The sequence below is a fragment of the Camarhynchus parvulus genome, chromosome Z, assembly GCF_901933205.1.
Source record: "Camarhynchus parvulus chromosome Z, STF_HiC, whole genome shotgun sequence".
Taxonomy (NCBI): Eukaryota; Metazoa; Chordata; class Aves; order Passeriformes; family Thraupidae; genus Camarhynchus; species Camarhynchus parvulus.
Genome location: NC_044601.1, coordinates 47,175,863 through 47,190,786, shown reverse-complemented (window position 1 = coordinate 47,190,786; position 14,924 = coordinate 47,175,863). Strand labels below are relative to the sequence as shown.

The 14,924-nt window shown below is 34.2% G+C and overlaps 1 protein-coding gene across 2 annotated transcripts in view; it reads left to right on the top strand.

Moving 5' to 3' along the window:
• Positions 1-14,924, top strand: part of AP3B1 (adaptor related protein complex 3 subunit beta 1) — a 152,829-nt gene that overhangs the window by 26,112 nt on the left and 111,793 nt on the right. For both annotated transcript variants that reach the window (XM_030968838.1, XM_030968839.1), the window contains exons 5-7: positions 944-1,104; positions 4,469-4,535; positions 12,745-12,924. In XM_030968838.1, coding sequence (XP_030824698.1) covers positions 944-1,104; positions 4,469-4,535; positions 12,745-12,924 — 408 coding nt within the window. The remainder of the gene's footprint in view (positions 1-943; positions 1,105-4,468; positions 4,536-12,744; positions 12,925-14,924) is intronic.

Below are 14,924 nucleotides of genomic sequence, written 5' to 3'. Positions count from 1 at the left end.
AGTCAAAGAGCTTTCACCATCCAGATACTTAGTAGCTTCTTAGATGTAGGGATTTTGAGATCTTAGATTAATTGATAATTAGGTAATACTAGTCTGAAAATATGTGTTGCTGGCTCTCAGTCCTTGGGAGAAATGTTCTTTGGGAGTTTACCTTATTGCAAGACACTGTACAGTATAGTGAATTACTGATGCTGCAATTTCACTTTGCTAGATTTCAGGGGATTTAGTACTTGATTAAGCAACATTTTTCCCCGGATTAATGGATACATTTACATAATAGTTCATCCAAATACAGATGTGTTGGATCTCTAGGCTAACCCTAGTATTGTAGAATTGACCAAGAACTGAGGCAGAAGAAGAGAGGATAAGAAATAGAAAGAAGTCTCAAAACATTTAGCCGAATATTTTGACATGTTCTTTGAAATTATTTTTGTTACTGGCTTCAGTTTACATCTTCCAGTAAAGCATAGAATGGATATTTTGTCAAGAACTTGAATGGGAATGTCGCAACTGAGAACAACATTTTTATTTGACATTTTGTAAATGCAGGCATTAAAATTGAGTTAGTCTGTCTCTCAAAATATTTGAATTCCACTTGGATTCCAGCAAATGTATCAGATTATTAAATAAAATATTCATATTTTTTATCCGCAATTAACATATTTTTTCTGGAAAATTGCATGATGTTAATGTTTTCCTTTGTAAAATTTTCATATTTTCATAATGTTTAATGTTCTCTTTCTTTATTTGTTTTACTTTTTTTTTGTTTGTTTTGGAAATTTCTTTGTGTGAAGAAATTATTAGCATGGCCTTCACTTGCTAGTCTGACTTAGATTTACATGTTTAATGTGTCATCACTAATTAGTGTAAGCACAGCAGTGTATTTAATGACTTGTTTCTGCACTATCTTATTTTATTTCACCCCTTCACTCCTGTTTTTTAGGATCCTAATCAGTTAATCCGTGCAAGTGCTTTAAGAGTTTTATCCAGTATACGTGTCCCAATTATTGTTCCTATTATGATGCTTGCTATTAAGGAGGCCTCTTCTGATTTATCTCCTTATGTGAGAAAAAATGCAGCCCATGCAATCCAAAAACTGTACAGGTAAGTGATTCTGGCAATTACTGAAAAACAATTTGCAATAGTTGTGGGCAACGTTTGTAAAGACTACTGTGAATTTAGCATGTCTCAGATCTATTTCTTTAAAAGGACGAGGTGAGTGTAGACATTCTGTCACTCAGCTGGTTTGGTTGTAATTCACGCAGTTCTCTTGATTACTAGACTTAACAGGCTAACTATAAAGAGATACAAAAAGAAACTGATACACTATCTTTTGTTTTTTAAGATACTAGTTATTTTCATTTGTGTAACAACTGTTTTGATGGGCATTCTCAGAATCTATGAATTCACTGTTTCAAGTATGTATCTTTCATCCTTGGGCATTTGCCTGAAAGTAGTTTGCAGCACATGTGACAAAAGAATGCTAATTTCTAGAAATTTTATCTGTGCAAGTCAAAATCTTTCAGATCTTCTTACTTCAGAAATTCTTGCTTTGTAAGGGTTCTTATAAAGATGTGGGTACTGGTTTGCAGAGGTGGAGTCAACAGAACCTGTACTTTTAGAAAACATTTCCAGGCATTTATTCTACTACTTCACTTTTATTTCACCAATTCCAAAAAGTGGAGGTTAAGAGATGTTAGAGGTTCTGAGTCAGGTAAAAAACACAGTAACAGAATCTGGAGAAACTGTCCTATCTCCTATTTTCCATGTATTCCTAGTGGTAGTGAAATGGATATAGAGCTTACATGACAAAGGAAAACTAGTGAAACTGATGTTCTATTTCCTTAATGGTTCAGAGGGCCTCAGAGGGTACATCCTTCAAAAGCTGTCTTCATGCAAGCATCCTAAGTATCATGATGCAAAATTTTGAGCTGGTGTAGCTGGAGATTCCTCCTTACCTGGACTAGAGTAAGCTTCATGATTACTTCTGGGTGGAGCTGGAGTTAAAAATTGTGTCCTTAGTAGTAGGATTTGGGAGCTGTTTATAAAAAGCATGTGAACTTTTATTTTCACATTTTCAAAACTTACTAATACAAATACTGTATCTCATAGTGCTAGTTAACCATGGAACCAAGGGAGAGAATATAATTTTCTTGGTCTCTGGAGGAAGCAGCAGTATTGGAAACTGGTGAAGAGGCTATCAAATTAACCTGCCCACAGGCAGACTTAGTTGACTTGGCAGAAAGTAAGAATTAGGTAGTAGTTAACAAACTGTATACTTTGTTTAAAAAAGTTAATGAGTGATAGACAATTCAGCAATACTAATCATTGCATTACTGATCATACATTGGTGGCAAGGCTGACTATTGGCCTACTGCAACAAGTAAGTAATTGCAGAATACTTATTTTTAAGTTGGTCAGAATCAGAATCCAGAAGGAATGGATTTTTTTAAGTAAAACTCAACAGTTAATACACTCTCCTACATCTAGCTACTCCATCTTCTGCAACCATTTGAGTAAGAAGTAGTAACTGTTTATTCTAATATGTTTGTATGCTCCATTTGCTTTTCAGTTTTCCCAGGTTCTCCGCCTGTTTGATAGTTCTGTATTTTAGTTAGTACTCTAGTCAGGGTTCTGGATGCAAGTTTGATACTCCAGTCTTCCCTGTGTTTAGTGTCATGGTGTTTGGATGGATGTCTGCTCTAGAAGAGCTTGTTTATTAGCAGTTCAGTTAATCCTAGCAGCAGGAAGCTTACATATCAAACAGAAAAGATTTCAGACATAGTCTGAACAGCAACATTTGTGTCCAATATAGTCAACATTGCCAGGTATGTTGAAGTAATTTCATCACTACAGATGTCAGACCTTTTGCTTACTTTATTTAAGAGTGCATTTTAAAAATATTAGCGGTTTCTGTCTATCAGCTGAAAACTGTACTGTGTTTGCAGTGAGGTTTGGAGAAGGACTGCTTCCCATCACTAATATTAGTAGGTTCCGTACTAATACTAGATGTCATAATGGGAGGAAATCACAGACCTCTTTGGCCTCTTCTTTTATTTTCTCTTTGAAAATGGTCCCTTCCTTGTCTTAAATATCAGGACAGTGGAGGGGGAGGAATTTAAATTCATTCATTCACACCTTTCTGAAGACTTTCTTGATCACATAAATAAATGGTTTTGCTCAAGTTTTTTAGCTTTAAGTATTCCTTTCTCTCTAAATTTTCTGCCAGTTTTTAAAAATTTGAAATAAAACCTTTTTGAGAGACTTTTGGCTTTTCCTCTGAAGGTTTTGGTCCTTGACAGAAGATTCAGTAAAACTCCTTTTACAAAAATAGAAGTTGGAACGAAAAGTGATCATGAAAATACTTACAGAACAAAGTACTGTTGTGTTGCTTATGATGATGGTGACTTCTAACAAATTTTTGTTACTCATTTTGCTTGTTCTGATCTTGCTAGGTCTTAGAGTCTTAGTGAAGTAGTACTCAGCTAGATAATGACTTTGTGAATCTCTACCTGGAATAATATACTGTGCATTAGGGCAGTCGATCACTCAGCATTAAAACGGAAGTATGCAATGATGACCAAATACTCCCTCACTTATTTATAATTGTATCCATGTTGAAAGGACTTTCAAAGGCACAGAACTACACATCTCTTAGGGTCTTTGTATTAATTTTCTATTTTCTTTTGACTTGGCTTTAAATTCTTCTGTGCTGTATAGATCCATGAAGGGGAAGCAGCTGGAATGAAAGGTTTGTGCTTACTTGTCTAAGAAGCAAGTTTGACAATAGTGGATATCTCTGGCAAATTTTTCTCTGCTCTTGTGATGTGAAAAGATGCCACAAAGGTTATTGCTTGCAAGTTTTGCTTTTCCTCTGCTTTTGCTATTTTGGACTTCAAGCAGTCTGTTTTCCATTAGCTTGCACACCAACTTTGTATAGGTACACTTGAATACCGTGTGCACATTTCTGAGTTCCAATACTTCTGACTAAAACTAGTGGTTAACTTAAAAGTGGTTGAAGTGTCTTACTCAAAGCTTTATGTTGATAATTAGATAATAAAAGTATGAAATCTTTGTTCTGATGTTCATTCACCTCTGAATTATATTCATGCTGAAATTAATTTCTGCAAGAGCAGTGAGAACCTTGTCATGTAACATCTGAAGTTCAGTTAAGTTCTCTGTGATGTTGGTTAGCCTGTCTTAATGTTTTTTTACGAGTTTAAGTTTCCTATAGAATACACATAAAGGGTCTAAGATAAAATTATATTTTTAACTTAATTTTATACTCCTAACTTACTTTCAGTCAAGTTCTTTTACAGTGTGTTCTTTGGAATACTTGATTTTTCTGGAAGTGGTTTCTTCAAAATTCTTTGTTGCTAGTTTGTGTCTAAAGGTCAAAAATCAAACCTACTTTAATTTTGGATATGTCTGACCAAATTAGTTAAAATAATTTTATTTTTCTTCCTAGTCTTGATCCAGAGCAAAAGGAAATGTTGATTGAAGTGATAGAAAAGCTTTTGAAGGATAAAAGTACGGTAAGAAACAGATTTGTGACATATGCATATATTTTTATAGAGTTTACTCCCTAGACTGTCATTCAGCAGTAAGTAATACACTTTCCTAAACCTTGGCAATGTGATTTTGTATGTTTTTAGATGTAAGTATCATTGTGTATTTATGCATTTATAGTATGAATGTAATAGCGACTGTCCTTTAATAAGATGTAGTTTTACTTGCATCATGCAGCTGTTAAGGTTTTTGTTACCATGTGTTTTATGTATGCTTCTTTAAACTTTATTTTGAAAATCAAAGTTATATAATAATAGGAATCAGTGTGCGAGTGTTTATAAATTTTCATATGCACTTTTTCACTGGGAAATTAGTTTGATAATTTCAGTTAGTTTGTAGTAGTGTAGGAGTAAATTACTTTTGTATGGTGCACAGTGTGCCTGTCGACATCCATCTATCTTGCAGTGTATATGGTTGTTAAAAAATTATGATTGCTGTGCAGTTTGTTCTTGCCAGTATCTCTGTTTCCACTCTGGTAAATAAGAGATGTTCTGGCATAATTTCTGTAAATTTAACCCTCCTGTTATATTTAACCTGCCCTATATAGCTACAGGTTTTCCATATGTACTCCTGAATGTCTCACAATCTTTAGTTCATTTTGTTTTGCAGTTAAGTTTCCCACTTGTGAACTAGCAAGGTAATTGACCAAAGAATCACAGTTAGATTTCAAAGAGAAGCCAGATTTGTGAATTAAAACATTCTCATGTTCTTCTTGTTCAGATCACTAATTAATTGAATGTAGTCCTTTTTGACTATGTGAAAATTTTACTAGGTACGAGGTAGTGTATTGCTCCATCTGCTATTTTCCAAGTGTTTCTGTAACACAGCTGTATCCTCCAGGATACAGTATCCAGGACTGTATCCTGTTCTAGTGCGGTCGAGGTGTTCAGAGCATAAAAGGTGCTGTTGGCTAAAAGACATCCTGGAACTGGCGCTGGAAGGTTACTGAAAGAGGTGTGTTAGAGCTTAGTGGCTCAGCAGACAGTAGATCAGTTAGGTCTCCTGACTGCATCTGTGCTTGATTTGACAGAGGTCTTTGAGCTTATATGAAGCTGCACCTGCAATGGTTCTTCACGTATTTTATTTCATGGTTCATGTGCAGTCTGTGAATGTGGGATTAGGTTGTTAGTACCAGTGGAGGAATAAAGGGATAAAAAATACCCAAAAAAGGTAAAATCCCTGAGTTTGTACTCTACTTCCTGGGCCTTATAGCATATGGTAAATGGTTATCCCATGCCTAGTCATTTATGCATTTACTTTAATAAAAAAAGTATAGAGTAGATTTGTATCTTTTATCTCCTTGGAATTTGGAATTACTTATGGGGAGATAATGGGCTCATTGCCTATTGGGCTCATACACTGCATATTGGACACCATGCTGATAATGATACCAGCTGAAGCAGTAGCTGAAAATTATAGACTGGAGTTAGGTCTGCTGGGTTTGTTTGGAGACATACTTGGTTAACTGCAACAACTTTTTGCTCCCTTTGATCGCTCTTTGTCTATTCATTAGTGAGACCTGATTGCAGTCTGAGCTGACATCTCAGCTTCAGAAGTCTTGCTATTTTGAGAATTAGTATGAAGACTAATTATTTCAGAAAGAAAACATACAGATCTGTCTTTAAGGCTCTCTACATCTAAGTGTGCTCCTTCACCCCAGACTCCACCGCTTGTGGTGGTCTAAAATGGATCAGTCTCTATTTAATCTTTCATAGCTTTGGAAGGACTACTCTAGCATGGCAAAGCTTTATCTTTAGTTATCTTTTGTCACGTACCACTGAATGTTCCCAGAAAGCTTCCACATATACTAACAGAACATGCGTAGTGCACGAGTGTTTTGTTAGCAGATAACTCCAATCTGAATAAACTTATTCTTTGCCCCTAATTGGAAAACAGCAATTTGCTTACAATGGGGAAATCAAGAGTGCCATTTGTTGCTAGATTCAGCCTTTAAAATTGGGGGAGATGCAGCTACTTATAGGTGGTGGTCCTTAAGTACAGGTGTGGCCTTAGGCTGTCGACTTTATAGGTTTAATGAGGCTGCATCCAGGGGAAATTTGTGTTAATTTGATTCATCTTTTTGAATTCTTTGAGGGAAGCTTCACTTCATATACTTAGCCTAAAAGAGAAAGCTCCTTCAACATACTTTCTAAAAGTGTTTGTCTTTTTTATGTATTTTACAGTCTTCATGAAGAAAATTAGGTCCATTTGCTGCCATATTAATTCTTCAAATGGGACCAAACTGTAAAACAACAACTTTTGGTCATAGACTTATGAAGTGCCTGTATTTGATTAGTGGAATGTCTCAGCTTTTTGCAGCTTCTGTTGTCTGGTTGACAGTCAAAGTACCTGAAATCTGTAGGGTGATAATGTGTAACTGGAACCACAAATGTTTGACACTGACCTTTGGATTCCTTCTATTTAAATGCAGAGCTGTTCCCTTACATTAATATTAGTTGTCATCTCCTGCTAGCTCTAATCTAATGTCAGTGAATCAGTTTGTTCATTAAATAGTTTTTTACCTGAGTGGGAGAGTCCTAGTGACTTAGTTGAATATCAATGGTTTTCCACTTTTTTCACTTGATGGAAACGTCAAGTTACTTTTTTCACTTCTGTGTACTTAAGGGCTGATAATTCTTAGACAAGCCATAATATGTTAACCACTGGTATGTTAACCGTTGTATCTGAAATAATCCACTGTTGATTCATTATTGGTTATTTTGATTATAATGTTTTAAATTATTTTTTCTTTTAATCAGTTTGATTTTTTTTAATCCATGTTTGGAGGGAGAATGTAATTAGTAACATTAACTAGGTATATAACAGTCTAATATTATTTGGATGGTATTTGACACTGCACTTTATTGAGAAGTAAACTTTTACTCAAAATCTGTTTATTTTCCGTAGCTATTTGACCTCAAGCAGGATTTTTGAAATTTACTGATGTAATCTATGTTAGAGATAGAATAACTAATAAGTATAGATGCCTCTAAATTTCTGTAAACCAGGAAATTTTTTCAGAGAGAACATGCTGTTGTATGTTATTAATGCAGTTTTTGTTGCACAGAAAAGACACAATGTATTTCAATTAGCCAGAGTAATTTTACATTTGAAATAGGATAACATTATCTGGAGGATAATTGTACTATAGTAAAATTAAGTCATTTTTAGACAGTATAAGATGTGTTTATTTTTTAAATCTCAATCAGTAGTAAATTTTAATATAAGCTGTGGTAAGCAAAACTTAAAATGAGGTGAGATGTAACCTTAACCCAGCACTTCATTAAAATTTCTGGTGAGATAAATGAAAAATTATTCTACTCCTAGAGTGTCTTAACACAAAAATTCAATTAAAACACAAGCTCTCGGTTAATCTAAAATGCAAAATTATCAAGTGCAAGCCATTGTTAACATACCCTCAAGGGTAGCTGATTAGGACTTAGAGTGTATCAACAAATCTGTGACTTTGCAAGTGTATGTAAATTTTAAACAGATGTTTACAAGTATTTTTATTATTGAGGCTTATAAACTCCTAGTTATGTTTTTTACCCTTTCTTTATAAGTACCTAACATTTTGATAAGTAGGTACAAGAGCATGAATACCTCCTCTTTTAGTTTTTCTAGTAATTCTAGGTAGCTGAGCAGCTGATGCAATTTTATGTAGAAGGAAAGATAAGAGCATGCTTGTATTCTATGCTAAAATGATTTTCTCTGAAAGTAATATGGCTAGTCATATATGAAAGTATAACTGGGTGTTTTAGAGCAAACTAGTTCCCTTTTCTTTTTAGTCGATTCTGTACTGCTTTACTCTAGTTCTCTTTTTTCTATTCAGTGATAACCTAGCTTTAACGCCTAGAGTTTAAGGCAAGATTTGTTGCAAAAGTTCTTTTTGGAAGAAAAAGATACTGTGAAGGGCTGTAGTTAGCAGCCTGTGTCTTTTACAATGCTGTGTAAATAACAATGAAAACCAAGTTCATTAATGATATCTGGGTTATAGCAGGTTAAAGAAAAATAAAATCCATGGTGGCATTGAAAAGGAATCATGCATGTTATCCAAACCTGTAAAGCAAAAAGAACTTGTGACTTGCATTCCACAATCTTAATTAAAGTATCCCAAATATATTAAAAACTTTATCAATAAAGGAAAGGCAGGATGTAGTTGGGATGTAGTTGTATGGTTGATGGGTATATTAAAAATGCCCAAATTTATTGCTGATTTACATCTGTAACTTTGATCAGATTTTATTTTGTATGGGTACATACCTCTTTTATAATGAATTTATCATTTTGTTCTGGTGTTGTAATTTTCTATTAATAATAATGTGTAACTTTGTATTAACTCCATTTTGGGGATGAAAAGACATTATGCAGATATGTGGGTATAGATGCAAATATGTGAGTATAGAGATTTCTTTTGCAGACTGCATGGCTACCAGATAAAGTGCAGATTCTTTCTCAGTGACATTCCTTTGATTAAAAAATCATCCTAGGAATTGGTGATGGCTTTGTGATGAAGATCTTACTCTTACGCTAAAGTAGTGTATTTGGGCATAATGGGGAAAGAAAGCTGGATACTCTTCTTTTCAACAGTAGTCTTCAGCTGATAAAGTAATATTTTAGTTTAGAACCAAATGTGTGAGTAAGACAGTGTTTTCTTAACTTATTGATTTTATGATGGTAAATGCTTCAATTTTGTGGAAAAAATTACTGAGTTTGTGCAGATGTTTTGTTGTGATAGATCTATTATCCAGCTATTAGAAGATAAATGACTGATCTTTTCCTCTTCCCTTGCCTCCAGAAAATTGAAATAAGAAGGGGAATATCATTTGGGCTGTATGATTAGGGCAGGTGGGGTGGCCATTAATTTAAGAGAGAAGAATCGTGGCAGCATGGGCCAACTTGCACTGTATTATCAATCAAACCTCGATGCACTTCTTGTGATGACCCAGCACTCTCAGGTTTTCACAGCGTTAATTAGAATTCATGACAAAATAGATGCAAGGAAACGTTTTGTACCCTTCATAATTTTATAGAAAATTTATTGTTATTAGAGAAACCATTTGCTTAGTGTGATTTTTTTCATTACCAGCTTGTCAACTAGCATAGATAATCTGGAGAAAATATGAACTCCATAGATTGAGTGTCACTTTTGTTGATGGTTCATATAGTTTACCTTGGAGCACAGCTAATGGCTGAAGTTCATAGCAACAGCACAGAAAAATGTGGCACCTAGTGGAAGACAAATGAACCATGTTTATTGCTTTAATATAAAAAAATACATAAATGGAAAGCAGCATTTGAATTTGATGAGCTCATTGCTAGTTTTGTTGGAGTGATTTATATTTTCTCCTTATACAAAAAGCTACTATTGACACAGTGAGATGGAAATTAACTGACTGTTTTTTAGAAACTGATATTTTTTGGTTTTATATTCTGATTGAATCATTTTGTTTTAATTTTAAATACTTTTATGGAATGTTGAGCATTTAATAAACAAAGATTATTAGCTGTTCCACTGATGTTTAGATATATAGTAGGATCATACTATAGGGGAAACAGTGTAGGCTAGAAGATAACCTCTTATTAAGAAAGTCGTAGGAAATTTTCTAAGAGAAATCTGCTTGTTACCAGTGCATTTTCAGTCTGTCACATTCTTACTTTTTTTCCCACTTTCAAATGAAAAGCCAAATTTTAGAAAATACAACAATGGGGAGAGAGGCATGATCTTAGTAATGTCATGATGAATGGTAATTCCTATATTAACTTATAAATCTAGGGACTTGCCACAGGAATAAAATGCTTGTTTATCCAGTGCGCCTCTTTCATTTCATAGCATAGGTTCAATTTTTTTACTAACGTCTTTTAAGTGTTCACAAGTGACTGCATGGTCAATATAAACTTGAGTAGGAGATAGATGTAATTTGAAATAAGTAATTTTTTCAAATTCCTGTATTCCATTTTGACTCTTTCTTTGTATTAAGTTGTTGTATTTTATTTATAGTAACTGAGCTTTTAAAAAGCCAGCAGTGTTTACAGGATATATTCTCAGTTTTAAATTATATGAATTAGTGTTGTATGTATTTTTTGTCAGCTTTCAAGCTAAATCATATCCAGATGAAAAAGAAATACAGCAAAATGTGTGTACTGAACTACTAGTAGTAAAAGGCAAGGGTGCTCTCTTTAGAATTACTGTTGGAAATCTGTGTCGACCTTCACCTATGAACCTAAAAGGGTATTTTTAACCATTAGACTGAGACTGTTATGATAGTCGTAAACTGATATGTATCAATCTCTCATCTCTGTGAACCAGTAACCTACAAAGAGTCTCTCTCTGTGGTCTTAAAGTAGTATCTCTTTCTTCTAAAACTTCAAGTCTGTCATATTGTCCTCTGCAAGCTGACTTTAACTGTAGTTCAGAGTTCTGCATTCTGATAAAAGGACTTTTACGGTGGGAGAGCTTCACAGCTTCTGTGGCATAAATGAATACCTCCTCAGGACAGGTCTGGGATTAACCACTGCCTTTCTGCTGAGCTTTGAACACCCACCTCAGCACCAACTCTCCACAATTTTTAATTACAGATGTGCTGCATCAGTAACCTATTATTAAGAAGAAAGTTTAGTACAACAACAGATAAAAAAGAGCTTTTGTTTATATGATACAGCAAATTATTTTAGATGATAAAGCGTATTTAGCGCTATCAGATAATCAGATTTTGTTCCCTGGAATGAGTTGCATTCTTGTTGGGACCAGCAGGTACCAGTATGTGGATGAGGCTGGAGACAATAAATGCAACTTCACGTTTATTCTTATTTGTAATTCATAAAATCCCCACAGAGCCCGAGACTTGTTTAGCATAATAGCAAGACTATCTTCTGAGCTGTTTTCTTTCAATTGTAGTATTGAGCGCATACTAATAAACCACATGTCAGCCAAATACAGGGAGAAAAATGTAACATATGAATATCATTGTATTTAATATTTCTCAAAAAGTACCATTTCAATAAACTGCACTTCTATTTAATTGCTTACTTTAAGTCATTGGGGAAATTATAGAGGTTGAAATGCAGATCCCTAGTGCTCAGATAGAATATGACATTAATTTGCTGCCAGAAGGCTATACTGCATGCATGCTAACTGCATACATATCAGTTGCTTCATATAAAGTATCATCATTTTAGTTATTTGGCTTAACGTGTACTCTGACACAAAACAAATCTTAATTAAAGCAATTAGAAAAGAAAGAACACTAATCTTAGGCACACAATTATATGTCCTTATAAGGCATGGTCAGCTTTCGATCTTTTCTTGCAGTTAAAGTCACCTGCTGACAGAATTTTAACTGGAACTCCAATATGTATTTCCTCCCATTATTTTAAAAGAAAATACCCAGGCAGAAGATTTCAGTAATCATTGAGGTGTTAGAATGTTGATAATGTATTTAATTTTCTCATAAAAACAAAGCTGTTTTGTAGTCATAGCATGATGATCTTTATGCCTGAATAAAGAGTGGTTTCTTATGAAGGCAAAAAATTGTGAGAACATAGCAGGATATAAATGATGCATTCCTTCCATTATGTAACTGTTAAGGAAGGGCTAAACAACAGACAGAAATTATTTGCGGGGCAGGGGGGGAGGAGTGTGTTCATGAAACTCTAAATATAAAATTTTCTGTGACAGTTAATTTTGCCATATTGAGAGGGAAGTTTGAATTCCAGTAATGCCCAGGGAGCTTGGCCCAGTTCTTCTTTACTTTGACCAGGCCAGTGCTGACAGAATCCCAAAAGATGTTGCTGGGCATATGTTTTACTTCTTGTTGTTTCCTGTTACTTCTGAGTTAATTGCAAGTTCTCTGTTAATTTATTTGGAAGCTAAATCTGTAAGAAAAAAAATTTATGCTTACATTGCACTGTGTCTTCAGGACTGGGAGCTAAGATTTATGTCTGCAATAGAAACAGCAAGTGTTTTCTCTGTTCTAATAACCTTACCCCAATTCTATTTTAAATAAGATACCATTTCTGTGGGTTTACTTTTTTGTTGTTGTTGTTGTTTTGTTTGTTTTTGCTGAATAGAAATAATTTGAAATTGCTGATAATTGCTAGTATTAATTCTGATTCTCAGTTGTGGTCTAACTGTATACCTAATACTGACCTTCTGGATTATATTTTGTTTTCTAGCTGGTAGCTGGGAGCGTGGTGATGGCGTTTGAGGAAGTGTGTCCAGATAGAATAGATCTGATTCACAAGAACTACCGAAAGCTCTGTAACTTGCTGGTTGATGTGGAAGAGTGGGGTCAAGTTGTTATAATCCACATGTTAACTCGGTATGCGCGTACGCAGTTTTTAAGTCCATGGAAGGTAAGTTTATGACTTCTTAAATTACTGTTGTGAGCCTGCATTCTGAATTATTTCCATTGTTGGATTTGCTTAGTCTTTTAAGATGCATTTCTTTGGAGACTTCAGTAAAAGCAGAGATCAAATACACAAGTCAGCTCTCTAAAATTTCACTAACACAAGGCATCTACCTTTTTTCAGAGCCTCAGAATTCTCCTTCCAGAGTGTAACTTTTTCTTATTTACCCGTGACACATCTGTGGGTAGCAGAGAGATTCCTTTTTCTGTGGTTCTTTGAGCCATGTTGCTTTTTGCTTTAGACAATTTTACATGAGTCCAACTCAGAAATGTTTACCATTCTATGCTGAAACTGGGTAGACTCTACTTATATTGGAGATACCCAGTATCACTGCATAACAAACATTACACTACTTGTTTAGGCTTTGTTAATGTGCTGAGGCACTGTGTGAAGACTTGAACATATGTATTTAAAATGTGAAATGTAAAAAATGAGGTGATTATTTTCATTTATATTGTGTAAATATGAGTATACTTCAAAAAAATTATAAAATGAGGTTGCTCATGACACAAATTCTGTCACTTCTTACAGTAAAAAGGGCACAGCTCAAGAATTGTATGCTGTTAACATTGTTTCAGTAGAGATCTAACTTGGAATAACAATTTAAATTAAAAGATTACTTCTGGAAAGAACTGTTTAAAATTGCTCTACAAGTCTGATTGTTTGTGTTTATTAAAGGCTTGGGGATGTTACTAGTGTTAAGTTTTACCATTTAATTGGAAACTCATTCATGTTTAAAAATGTACATTTTAGTGCAGATTATTGTCATTTATAAGTAGCACATTAACAATTTTTTTAAGATTCCTTTTTTCAGCATTGGAATAGGGAATGACACCAACTATCACTCTATCATTGAGTTCTTTTAAACTGTCTTTTAATATCCTTTGCCTGGGAAGAAACTGGAAGTGCAGTGCCATTCCGTGCTAAAATATGCGTAATTTATTGTGTGAAAATAATTATATGGCAATATATTTGGACAAACAGTTCAGCCTGATTTAGTTTATGATTATATTAACTTCTTAAAAAACAGGGATTATAATGAATATAGCAAAAATAGAAATCTGAAGTAGAATCATATGTATGGGCTACTAGTTAGATTCTGAAACACCCTTTTTCCTTTTTTGTGAAAAGTAAATTGGTTGTAAGAACACATCTTCCCATAACATTGCTTAAAATAAGGAAAGTATTTTTAGATAATAAGACATTTAAGTTATGTTTTCCTACTGTCCTTGAGGCAGTGATTATTACATGTTGATTATTGGAAGAAGGCAACTTGCATTCTTCTCTCTGACATTTAGAGAGACTCAAAATTGATAATCTGCTTTACCTTGAGCTTTAGTCCCACATTACAGTTTTAGTCTGTAATTGGACAAAAGGAAAGTTGAAGAGGAGAATGGCCTCCTGTCTTTGATTGAGAGGTTGGAGTTCTTGATAGTTTGGTTGCTTTAAGACTAAATCTTTTTTCACTGAAACTGGATGGATAACAGTTGCTGCTCTAGGAATGGGAAAGATTTGTGTGAAAATACTGCCTGTGCCAACCTTGAATTAGTCATCAGTAGTATAGTATTAATAACACTTTGTTTTCACTTTCAAGATCTTCAGTGTAAAATTTAGTTTGTCTACCTACTCAGCAATTTAATTAGCAGATTTTTTTAGTGGTGCTAGTTGAAATGCATGCCTTTGTCAATACATTCTTAAATGAACTCATCATACAACAGGCCATCTTGTGCAGTAGAAGAGATTTTTAATTTAGTTTATTTGCATCATTATGGATCAGTATTTAGGCTGTTTATATGTAAATGTATGATTTGAGGAACAATTAAGTGTTGACAAAGTAGATTGCAGTCATATCAATTGCAGTGCATTTTCCATAATTTTTCTAACTGACATCTTTGATGATAAATTGTGGATGCCAAGTCAAAGCCGATTATACAGTGCACTAGGAA